Source organism: Xylocopa sonorina, unplaced genomic scaffold, assembly GCF_050948175.1.
Source record: "Xylocopa sonorina isolate GNS202 unplaced genomic scaffold, iyXylSono1_principal scaffold0014, whole genome shotgun sequence".
Classification (NCBI taxonomy): Eukaryota; Metazoa; Arthropoda; class Insecta; order Hymenoptera; family Apidae; genus Xylocopa; species Xylocopa sonorina.
This window is the reverse complement of record NW_027490090.1, coordinates 1,957,853-1,970,475: the sequence shown is the minus strand read 5'-3', so window position 1 is coordinate 1,970,475 and position 12,623 is coordinate 1,957,853. Positions and strand designations below refer to the sequence as shown.

General features: G+C 44.6%; 2 protein-coding genes across 2 annotated transcripts in view; one reads left to right on the top strand and one right to left on the bottom strand.

The window, feature by feature from the left end:
- Positions 1–12,623, bottom strand: part of LOC143431687 (facilitated trehalose transporter Tret1-like) — a 349,669-nt gene that overhangs the window by 218,467 nt on the left and 118,579 nt on the right. The window lies entirely within an intron of this gene.
- LOC143431682 (uncharacterized) overlaps positions 1–12,623 on the top strand; it is a 61,919-nt gene that overhangs the window by 14,089 nt on the left and 35,207 nt on the right. Inside the window, exon 2 of the mRNA XM_076908607.1 lies at positions 11,966–12,080. Coding sequence (XP_076764722.1) covers positions 11,966–12,080 — 115 coding nt within the window. The remainder of the gene's footprint in view (positions 1–11,965; positions 12,081–12,623) is intronic.

The following is a 12,623-nucleotide window of genomic DNA, read 5'->3' as shown; positions in this document are numbered from 1 at the left end:
GTTCGTCCCTCATCGCTCGAGATCCACATTGGATGGTTTAACGAATTTGCTGCCAACAATGCGACGAAAAAGTATCGTTGGCAGGGCAGAAGGTGGCGCTTCGAATGTGGCCTTCTGTTTGCCAGCGTTTTTTTAGCTAATCGAATAAAAATTCCACTTTTTGGGGGGTGAAAACTCGAAGCTTGAATGTTCACTTTAAAATTTTCATTTGGGATGAGTTTTGGTTAATTATTAATACGATTAAAAATTATTTTTGGTGTTAAAAGTTTGAGTAGAGGAAAGGGTGGAGTTTGCTTCGATAGGGGATGAAATCTGGTCACACAAAGCTTTCTAATTTCTTTTATAAATCAAATTTGCTTCGATTTGCAATGCATTTCACTTAATTATCGTTACAATAAAAAGTTGCTTACAATATTAGAACTTTGATTACAGAAAAGGGGTGGATTTTGGTCACACAAAGCTTCCTAATTTTTTCTCTTTGTAAGGTTAGAGCTTTAAGCTTCTCTATTATCATCTAACATCCATTAAAGCTTCTTCCACAAAAGCGTACGTCCATCTCCCCCTAAAAGCAGAAGAAATATCAACAGAGCCAGTACAAAGTCCTCTAAAAAGCGAACGAAAGAAGGCGTACGAGTAACACAATAACCAGAGGCCATCGAAAGTTTATTAGTAATTCGTTTTACCGGTGAAATCCAATCGGGTCGTGGAAGATAGGAGGCGAACGAAGTCAGAAGAGACAAGACGAAGGGGATGACGAACAACCGCGCTCGAATTGGCCGCTGTCTGAACTTTTTACGAGACCGATAGCGGCTACTTGGACCCTCAACTAATGCAGTTTTCTTGTCAACGACAGACGGATGGTCACTGTCGATTTTTTCCACCCCTTTTCGAGGGTCCACTCAGGCCCAAATTCCTTGTCTGCCTCCTCTTCCCTCTCGCGAACTTTCTGGAGCAATATGGACGCCATTTTTCTTTAATTCTTGCCCTAATTATATTTTTAAATACTCAGAATTGGAAGTAAAAGTGCAGTGCAAAATTAGAAAATAGTTGAAGAGAAGAATTCTGTGATTTGAATGACTTTGCGCGGGAAATTTGAATGTCTGAGATTTGATAAAAATCACGAAGGATATTTAAAAAATGGCAGATATTTTTTCATATAAATTTCGAAATTGGTGGCTTCTTTTTTTTGAGTCCCTCAGTCAGAGAAACGAAAATGGAACGCAGAAAAGTCGCCAGCGCCAGTAATGAAAAGCAGACAAATTGGTATTGGCAAAAAGTGGAAGAGTCGAGCGGATGAAAAAGGGAAATAGATTGTAGAAATAAATTGGACGCGTGGTATGCAAACCTTTAAACATCAAAACCACCCCCGTGGCGTTGTATACGCGTGCACATCCCCTTTCACTGGCTCTCTCACTGGCAACTCTGATAAATGGCGTCTGTAACAGCTCTGGGAATCAGATATGGGACTAAAAAATGAAGCTCTTAAGGAGATTCAAAGCAGCGAGGTAAAACCGTCTCGATGAGCATCAATGATTTGTTTCTCGTGTAATAAAACGTGGTCGTAGATGGTTTCGATCGTAGCTGAGCTATTCTCAGCGCCATCTTTTATCTAAGCGAGCGTGCGTTGCTAAATGCATCGAAATTCTCCGCTACAGGCGTTAATATTTGCAAGCACGAACGAGAGGCTCCGTTTCGATGGTCTCAGCTGCGAAACCTCCTCCAGCATCGAATATTTTAATCAGCCAAGAAGTGTCATTAAATTAAGCCGCGTCTCGTTGATTAATTCGACTACAATTGGCGACTAAGCACTCTCACAGCTACCAACGCGTGGTGTAATTAAATTTCCACAGATCACGCGTACCCCACTCGTCACTGGGTTGCTCTCAGAGGCTTCTACATTTCCTACGACACACATACAGTGTCTCGTTACGATTTAATTGCACGATGGATATTTTTTTTTTTTTTAAGCAGTCGAGGAGGCACGAAGTGAATAACAGGAAGGGCGACGAGGAAGAGAAAGGGTTGGGCTGGCGGATATTGATTTCGCAGCAACAAACCAGCGGTCGTATCTCACGCGGCTAGCAAAACAGCAGAAGTTGGCGAAAAGTTTGGGAATTTCTGGTGATAAATGCAACGCAGCCAGCTGCGCCAAGCGCGAGTCGCGCGTATCGATTGCGCGCGCGCGCGCGAGCCGCCACCCTGCGCTTTCTTTTCACCCTTAATCGATTTATTTCCCGGTGTTGCGACGGCACAGGATGTCTCTGGCGATCGTTCGATGCCTCGAGACTCGACCACTGCCGCGAAATCCTGAATTTTAGTTCAATTCAACACCTCTGACGAGTCTTCTTGTTCTTTTACAGTGACTCTACAACTTGCTGAGGACTTATTGGGGGTTAGAAATGTTAATAATTTAAAAAAGTGCAATTAGAAGTAGTAGTAATATAAAAAGACTGGAGATTTAGAATTTTCTTTCAGTTCACGACTACTAACGAGTCTTCTTGCCCTTTTACAGCGACTCTACAACTCTCTAAAGCTTATTGGGGTCCACAAATATTAATAATACAGCAAAACTCGATTACAAACTGGTCTTTAAATTTGTACAAACAAAAAAGGAGATACATTCTCGACTTAAAATAGTGTGTATAAGACGAAGAGTGAAGTTAGAAGAGAAAATGGCGTGTACAAGCTCTGTGAATTGCTCAGAGCAGTGCAGCAGGACACCCTCGCAGTTAGTTGCTCGCGAAATTTTTCTAAAATTCCCACGGCTAATTTAATCCAGCGCGTTAATAGCCAGGCATAGGAAAATCGAAGCTAGACTCGGCAACAGCCGTAATCTGGGTTAAGCAGTCGGTGGTTGGGGGTGGGTGGTGGATAGGTAGCTGGCAGAGGGATTACATTAAGCGAGATTTCCGAGTCGAATACCGAAATTATTAGCATTAACACGGAACGTCTAACCGGATTAACTGCTCTCTGATTTCGCGTCCTCTCCACAACCGCCAGCCGATTTTATCCCCCTCTGTGGATGTTCACTTTGATCTATGCGCGCTCTTCAATCGATGTTCGAGCCTCCAAAAAGCTTCGTTCATTTTTAATAACCCCGCTAAGTGGCTCAGTAGCAGAGCACGTTGCAAGAATGTCAATGGTTTTGCTTAAATGCTTCAGAAAATCTTTACAATTTTGTAAATTGCTTGGTTTTAGCGGTATTTTGGGTCGATGGACAGCTACAACCCCTGTCGAAATAATAAATAGACCAGAGAAAGGATATTTTGACAATTGCCAGTGTCAAATCTCCAAACTCCAACTTTGCTACTTAAAACAGCTTGGTTCTTGGTTTTGTAATTGGAAGATTGTACCTTTGGTCTCGTACTTTGCCTTTAATAATATTTATTAATAACAATACAGCCATGAGACTCGATATTCCACGCGTGTCCTTCCATAAAGAACAAACGAGCATCGCAATGCAGCAATGGCTGACAGCTGAGGCTGTAGTCGTTAACGGGATCCGGAAATCGATGGAGCTGGTGTCCGCTGGCTAATGTCTGCTTGCCTATCCATCGATCCACTCTTAATGAACCTTCTCTGATCATTATCCGCGTCGTCGCTGTCTCCATCCGTTTCCGTTCGCCTCGACCATCGCTCGAGGACGTTCGCAGAGGAATCTCGCGCCCTCTGCGCTCGCGCTAGTGATTCGTCGACGTGGAGGGCGCTGATTGGACGCTCGAGGGCCAATGCGTGAGCGTCTCCAACGCTCAGCATTGAATCTGCGAAAATACAGTCAGAGAAAGTTAGAAACGCGTCGTCAGATTTTGACGAGGACCTGGCCAGTTCCTGATGATGTCTCAATTAAAATCGCGAGCAGAAAAAGGGACACGCACGCGAGTTTCCTTTGATGCTTCCTCCATTGTAGCGTGCGAGCATTAATCTTGCATTACCAGCGACGCTTTGAAACCGAGAGCGTATTTTAAAACACAAAGGGACTGACTCGAGAGGGCCGTCTCCTCCTCTGCCAGTCAAAGGACCAACGTTTTTATCCCCCGCGCCAGCTTATTCAGCGTAAATTCGTCCTGTTAATTTGCCGCGGCGGTGTTTTCCGGTGGCAAACGTTATTTGACGTGCGAAATTGCTGTTTCCCTTCTACGAGGCCGAGGTAACGCTATCCGCTCGAGGAACTCGATTCTACCGACGTCAAACGAAGTCAATTAACATGCTAAATATTACCTGGCGATCAGCCGGACTCGCTGCTCCAACTGACTCTTCATATTTTTGTTTCTGAATATAATAACAGCTGTCTCTCGTTTTTGGAGAGATGTTGCGAGCGTGCTGCTCTTTTTTTTCTGTGTGCAGACGAAATTTTGAAACAGATGTGTTATTGATCTGAATTTCAAATTTTACTAAAGCAGGGATAGGAATTAGGAGGTATATAGTCTAAGTGAAATCTAAGGCACTAGTAGATGGCACTCTGGGCAGAGAAGGCATTTTATGCAAAGAATGTACTCTTAGTAGAAGGCACCTTTAGCATAGAGCACCCTTAGCATAGAGCACCCTTACCATAGAGCATCCTTAGCAGAAGGAACCCTTAGCATAAAGCATTTTTTAGCATAGAAAACTTTTAGCATAGAAATCTCTTAGCATAGAGCACCCATAGCATAGAGCACCCATAGCACAAAGCACCCTTAGCATACAGCACCCATAGCATAAAACACCCTTAGCAGAAGGCACCCAGAGCAATCAGAACCCTTTCTAGAAGGTATCCACAGCATAAAACATGCCTAGCAGAGGGCACCCTAAGCAGAGAGGACACCCTAAGCGGAGAAGACACCCAGAGCAAAGAGCACCCTTAGCAAAAATGGCACCCTGAGTAGAAAAGGCAGCCTGCAAAGTTCCTAACCATCGTCTCGATACTCCTTTTCTCGTAGTAACCCAGTTGTAATCCTTTTGTCGAGGCATTAGGAGGCATCAACAACTCACCCGAGACGCTCGTGTTCGATCTTTGGCGCCCATCCAGCGCTTCCGCTCCGTTGCCTTCACGACTCATCGGCTCGCGCGATTCCTCGACTATTTCCCTGTTTTACTTTAATCGGCTTTCCCCGCGGGAAATCCTCGCGTTTGTTAGCCGAACACTTCAACCAATGCAACACCGCGTCGCGTGGAATTACCACTGTCACTCTTGTTTCGTTTCAAACAAATTCTAAGATATTTATTAATTATGAACAATCACAAGATTTTATACATAATTTAACAGTAGTTTGAAGATGAGCTAGTCTGAAGATGGCTGACAAACAACTGCTTCGTCATTTTTGCGAAAAACTCGTAGATGAACGTCAGTTCGCGCGACAAATTAGAATTCTTACAAATCAATTCGTTTCTGCTTGTAAAATTTTAATTATAATTTTCAGAAGCTGCATTATGTGTGGTAGAATAAATGACAAAGTTAAAGTTTATGATTTTATTGGTTTTTGTCTGATTTTCGTGGAAATAAGCTTGCTCCTCCGTGAATTACGCTGTCGTCGCAGACATCGAGCAAATCTGCGGAAATCTAGCGACGTCGTCCCGATCGAAAGCTACAGCAGGAGTTCTGACATCGGGCAAAGAAGAGTTAATCCAAAAACGAATCAGTGTCAGCGTCGGATTAGCCAAACGCGCTGGAGGTAGCTGAGTAATCCCCTTCCATTCTCTCGTCGTTGAACCAGACGGTTCTCCGCGTCGCGCACTTTGAATTTGCCGCGCAACGCGGCTAATATTATCCGTCATTGGTCGACAGAACACGCGTAACTTGTGATTCTCTGCCTCTTCAACATTCTCTGCTATGACAGACCTATTTAATTGCTCTGACCATCAATATTTAACCCAATTTTGAGACACTCCTCGTTAAAGCATGAATCACTAACAGAAAGCAGTGCAAATTTCCAAAATTGATAAAGCAGAGCTCTTCTTGTGCTTTGATTTGATGATGAAGACTGATTTTTAGAGTTGACAAAAGACAGCAAGAGTGCCACTGTTCGACTGGCAGGAAGGCGGATGAACGCGTCAGAAGTTTTCCAATTGGACGCGAGGCTGTCGTGGAAAAAGTCGAATTAGCGATCGAGTTTGAATTTATCGGCCTGTCAGGCGGGCGACTCGCCAGATTCGATGTCTCCATCGTTCCGTGTCGGTCGTCATCAATCACGCGGATGACGAACAAACACATCGATACCACTACTTGTTTGCCAGCCTGGCTGCTGTTATTGAGTTATTGACTTCCCTGAACGGGGTCAGCTCGTGTCAAGGATAAAATCTGGACCGCGAGCCGGATGATGGGTTCAACTATCTCGACAAATGTCACTGGAATTCTATATCAACCCCAGAGAATCGAATGCTGTTGAGAAAATTTGCAATTGTACGCTTTGAAAGTGGGATATGGAGATTGTATTCTGAGCAGAGAGCATTATGAGAAGAAGGCATCTTTAGTAGAAGGCCTTCTGAGTAGAAGGCATTCTGAGTAGAAGGCACTCTGAGCAAAGAAGGCACCCTTGGCAGAAGGCATTCTGAGTAGAGCACATCCTAAGCAGTGGACATTCTAAGCAAAGAATGCACCCTTAGCAGAGGACATCCCTAGCAGAAGGCATCTTAGTAGAAGGCACCTTTAACAAAAGACACCCTGAACAGAAATGTTATCCTGAAGAAAGAAGGCACCCTTCCCTTCCAATATGCAAAGAAACCAATGGTGTCGCAGGCTTCTGATTAATCCGCGCTCATAAATTCCCCGATCGAGACTGATAATAATCCTGGCATAGCGTAATTTAATTTGCATTGCGTTACGGACAAAGGACAGCGGCACGCAACGATGGTTAATAAATCCTGGTTCAACGGAGGAGACTTAATTCCAGCTATTTATAATTACCGTGCCGCGAGGGGCGAGTTTTATTAATACACACCGTGCGCTAATAACACAGAGAGCATTGTCGCGAAGTTATTGTTCCTTTTTAATCAAGACACCCTGCACACCCCTCTCAGGACGCCAGTTACCGATAATAACGTCGAGCAGCGACACGGACGGCTCGCGTCGGAATTAATTACCACGTGACACTGGCATTACGTCACAGCTAACGAAAAATGGCGGCCAGGCGGAAGCTTCAGCGGAACAATTAAAAATTCGAACGAGAAAAAACGCGAAACGCGCACGCAATTATGACCACGTCGATGGTTTCCGGTCCCAGCATCGATTGGCCGGTTTAACAAGATTTAATTAATGCTTTCCTGACTGGTCGACCCGCCTCGCGGGTGTTGGGGCGGGGGTAGCGAAAAAATTGGCGAATTTTCTCGTCTTTAATGGCGAACGGAAACGTAGTCGACTGCTGGCTCAATGGGAGCTTAATTTCACGTCCGCGTGATTGCAGAGCGGAAGTGGAACGCTTTTTATCAAAACCAGGGGCGTATTAGCGGGCGCCACACGGTCGTTCAGAATTGTTCGACGAGTGGACGACTTGTGGATTGCTATCCATTGTCCTGGCGAAATTACTGGAAATTTTACGCTTTACTGGAACCCCTGCCAGCCTCCTCGCGCGTAGACGCCATTTTACTGTCGCTGTCGAACGCAATCACGCTGGATTTGAACGATGGAGGCTCAAAGTTTAATTAAAACTTGACTTGAACACATATATTTCTCAATAAACTGTGGTGCTATTAATTAAGATGATTACTCGATCTTCAAAAAGAGAAATTGATGGAATTTGCTTTTTGTTTTAACAGAATTTGTTTTTTTTTGCATTTGATAGAAGAGCAGCGCAGCAAAGTAGATAAGAGCCAGTCGAGTGCTCGACGAATAATTCACGCGGATGTTTAAATGCCCCTATTAATCCGCAAGTTTTACAATTTGTTCGCATCAGCCTTATGAATACGTGGAACGAGCGCGGCGGGTGAATTTTTATGCGGCATTTAAATGCCGCGGCTCGCTACCGCGCCATTAATTTCCACGATCGTTCCGCTTCGAGGCCCCAGGGGGGGAAAAAGAGCCTCGAAGACTCGACGCGAATTAAAAACGGTGAAATATCTTGCATGGAACTCGAGTGACACGTTCTGCTCGTTCGATCGATCGATTTCCACATTCTCTTTTCAATCTCACCTGAAAATATCTTAAACTCCCTTTAAAAAGCACTTCAGAATCCTCTGATACGAAATATCTAAAGAAATTTTAAATTTACCTTCGTAAAACTGACACAAATCCATTATTAGTGGTACCAAAATGGCGGTGACGCGTGGATGTTGACAGAAAACTGAACTGCAAATGCTGTAATTGCAATAGCAACGAAGTAATCACGTTTTACAATTAAGTGAAGGCATAGAAATTGGCAGAAGCGTGAGTTTATTAAAGAAAAAGCTATAATATTGATTGAAATAAGTAGATAGTGTTTTTAATTGGTTCGAAATGCTCTCCTTTAAGCACCAGCTGCAGCCCCACCCTCAAACATCTGCTTTATCGCAGAGCATTTCGCAAACAGTCACATCGTGCTTTTTAATCCGTTCCAATAAAGCAATCGAGCAGCTCTTTTTTCAGCCTCTGTCTGTCTTCGAGTCGATGAGTTCAGAGGAATCCTCACCCCCGTTCCTTTTATCCTCCTGAGGGTGCTGTAACTCTGCCAGAGGTCCTCCCTCGCCCCTTCACGCCCCTCTCGCGGGACTAGCTGTAAGCAACGACGCTACGAGCGGCCATCTTGCTGCCTCTGAGATAGAATAATTGAATATCGCGGACGCCATGCTTGGGACAATTACAAAGCTGTCTGTTTCGTCCTTTTGCACTCTTTTCATACTGTTTTTCAAGAACTACCACGCTCGAGCTTGCAACCAAGTGGTTCTTCACTTTAAAGCTGTGTTTTTGACCAAAAGCAATGTTAAGGGTTTTGCAAAAGGGAAGAGGAAAGTGGGTAGATGTCTCGTTTTGGTGAAATTAAGTTTGGAATGGGGTTGTTGATGGTCAGAAGCAATGAAATTGCAGAAGCAACGATTTTAATTTGGCGAAATTAATTGTGCAATGCGATTATTGATCGTCAGAAGCAACAAACGCTGGCAGATGCTCCTCTTGACACAGAGGCTTCCTTCTGACGGCACTTGGCAGGCCAGCAATTTCGTTTCCGCAATCCATTTCGCGGTGGAAGCTTCCAGGCACCACCTACCGCCCATTCTTCCTTTCTCGCGTAAAAAGCCACGGAATCCTATGAAGCTCCTCGTAAGAGTAGGCAGCGGAACGGAAGCTCTTAGCATGTCCGCTGGAATCCAGACCACTGGCAAATGGACTGCACAATTATTTGTTACTGTTATAAACTCTGTGCTTGGAATTCTCAACGCGTTTTTCATTTTATCCTCGACTCTGAGTCGAGTGTCAATTTTATGGCGAAAGAATTCGAGCTATTCGAAGATGAGTACCTTGGGGTTGTGTCGAAGGGTGGATAATGGCGGTTATGGCGTCTCGAACGCGTGACGAATACGTAACACACTTGGTGTCCCTGAAGAAGCATCCTTTTCTCGAAAAATAGAGGAGTTAGCCATCTTACATTCTCACATTTTGTCATTGTGACGCTCTGAAAACTTTGAAAAACTCCAAATTTGTGATTAAAGAGGCTCGAAGAAATCTGTGAAGCGATTTTTGAAAGAAAATTCGAAGGTTGGAGAGGAACAACAGGCACGCCACAGTGGAACAGCAATGGCTGACGCTGAGCTCTAATGGCACCACTCAAGACGCAATATCGCCGCGTGAATATTGCACGAGACATCTCTCGCGTGCTCGCAGCCATCTTGGATCGTCGCAGTTTGGCAGCCGTCAGGGTTACAACCGTCCCCCATAGCCACGTTTCCTCCTGCACAGACGTATGCCAGGGACCTACTCGCTTAGCTGCGAGAGCTATGATTATTTCAAGGTGCACTTACAAAAATTGGCTGGCTGCTGCGTGTTCAGTGTCCACCCCGTGGCGTGTTTCACCTTTTCCAAACGTCGATCCTGAAAGCCTTTTGCTCGAGGCAAGAGCATTCAGACTTGGGTGCTTATTTATGGCTGCTCTTTAGTCTACAATCTATGAAAACTGTTTTTTACAATTTCAGGGGTTAATCAGAGACTTTTGTGTCTCTAAAATTATTTTCAGAGCCTGTTGTGTCTCTAGAATTATTTTAAAAAATTCCAAAGTCAATATTTTAAGCTCGAGCATCGACACTTGGGTGCTTATTTATGGCTGCCATCTGTTTTACAATTTATAGACATTGTTTTCTAAAAATTCAGAGGTTAATTAGACCCTGTTGCGTCCCCAAAATAATTTTTAAAATTCCAAAGATCAATATTTGGTGAGAAAAAAATTGATTTACAACGTGAAGACAGAAAGTTTTTAATCAGAGCGCAAAAACGAAGGATCGCAGAGTGACTTGGCAAATTTCTGCGAGATTTACAAGCAACGCTGGATTACCAGCTATCCCGCGGGACATCCGTGTTTTAAATTACGCCGGATGACGCAGCTGTCACCAGAGTCCAGCTAATTTGGATTTTCAAAAGAGCTTCATGAACATCCAGCCTCGCATCACGTTGCAGCCACGCGCGTGTAACGCGTTACACGCTTCGAATACTCTGGGCAAAATTTCGCGCGACGCGTTCAATTAATCGCTGATCACGAGACCGGAAGTTGGAGTCCATTCTCAGTCAATTAAAAAAAAAAAAAAGCCACACCAAATTTGTTCGCGCTCGATAAGAAGCGTTTAGATCGAGTTAATCTCGCGATTTAAATCGACTGACAGGCGTATCCGGTTCTGGCGATTGTTTGCGCCGGAAAATGCAGCCAAATTAATTCCCTCTGGCTCGTTCACGCGTTTTCACGCTCGACGCGGGAATATTAAGTTGCCAGATGAAATTTATCAGCCATTAAACCTGGCTGCCTCGCGTTGTAATTTCACTGGCGTTTTTCGTCGAAAAAAAGCGACAAATAATTTGAAAAAAATCGAGAGAGAGAGAGAGCGCAGAAAAAATAGTTTCGTAATTTGCGAGCAGCCTCAATTTACGCGAGATAACTGCGCTGGCTCCGTTCTCGCCTCATTAACCGCGAATCAGCAGTGCTGGATAAAAGAAGCGTCGAACGAGGAAGCTGAGGAGCGAAAAAAGTAGGAGACACGCGCGAGACAGGAAGAAGAGAATGGCAGAGGGAATTTTTGGGCGCCAGAGTTATCAGAGAAAGGTAATAGCCTGTGAAGAGTACGAGTGAGAGGAGATTGTAAAATCGATGCGTCGTTTTTCGTCAGCTCAGCTTAAAAACACGACAAATCCGCTCCTTACTTCAGCTCTGGGTGTATCAGCGCTCTAAAACGAGAGCAGCGTCGCCATTTTGGTCCCACGCGAGGCTGCGACCGCTGTCGAGCGCCCCACAAACCGGAAGTTCGCGTCTTTTCTTCGTCCACGATGTTTTCTCTCCAACCTCGACTGATTTTTGTTGTTTTCTTAGCAAAAGTTGGATCGCGCGAGCAGAATGTTTAGGTTGTAATGAATTTTGGAACGCGATACTCGTCCACGAGGGGCTCTCGCGGATATTCATATTTATTTATGAGGAACGTACGCGACTCTATTGATTTTTCAACGTCGTCTCGTTATTCGAGCGCCACCCTTTCAGCCTTTCACTGGCGAACAAAACCGGCCCAGCGTACCCCAGGCAGAGGTCCAAAACCAGAGGTGATCGATCCTCTCGTTGCTGGGACGTAATTCAAACACGAAATTACCGCGAATCAATGGGGATAAATAAATCAGGGGGTGGTCACGTATTCTTGAACGTATCTGCTCGAATCAGTCTGTTAAATCACTCGATTCTGGGCTTTTGGTGCCATTATTTTGCTAACAATGACAGCTAACGTTGAAATAAAATAAAATAAAATATAGCAGATATACTAAGCTTCTGTATATATTAATATTGCCATTATTTGACCAAAACTGTCAGCTAACACTAAAAAAAAATTCTCTTTTCAGCTGTGCCCCCAGTGCACTGCACCTACATAAGATACAGCAGTCTGGAGGACGTGAGACCACAGGAGTTAGGATTCTCTCAGCTGGAATTCACGCCAACTGTCGTATCGAAGATAAGGTAAGAGTTTAAAGCTCCACATCGCATCTATTATTACTTTATCGACACAAAGCGACTATTATAGACCTGTTTGCGTCAACGATGCACTTTTACCGCCACGCCACGCGACGAACCCTTCGTCGACGAGGGTCTACGCGCCTTTCTGGGACGACAGCAGTCCGCTAACGCGTGAAACAATTATCCTGGATGTCGTATATAAATTCCTGCACAAAACGAAAGAAAATCGTGACTTACCAACCGTTCGAACTGGACGCAAACAGAGCAGAACAGAGCCGCGGTTTAACGCGATAATTAATTCGAAACGACGGGAATTAACAGACAGCTGGGTCTCGCTCCAGTTACGTCGCTTAATAAACGCGAGGATACTTGGTGAACTCGTAATAACAGCCAGACAAAACGCGTGCTCGTTCGATGCGACGTTGCCAGCCAGTTCTTCCCCCACTCTCGTCTAAGCGAGCCTTAATCGAGTCGTCGAGACAGTTGGATATTAAAACTTGGAACCGACTTCGCCTCGCCTTTTGTTCGCCAATGCTGAATGGCCAC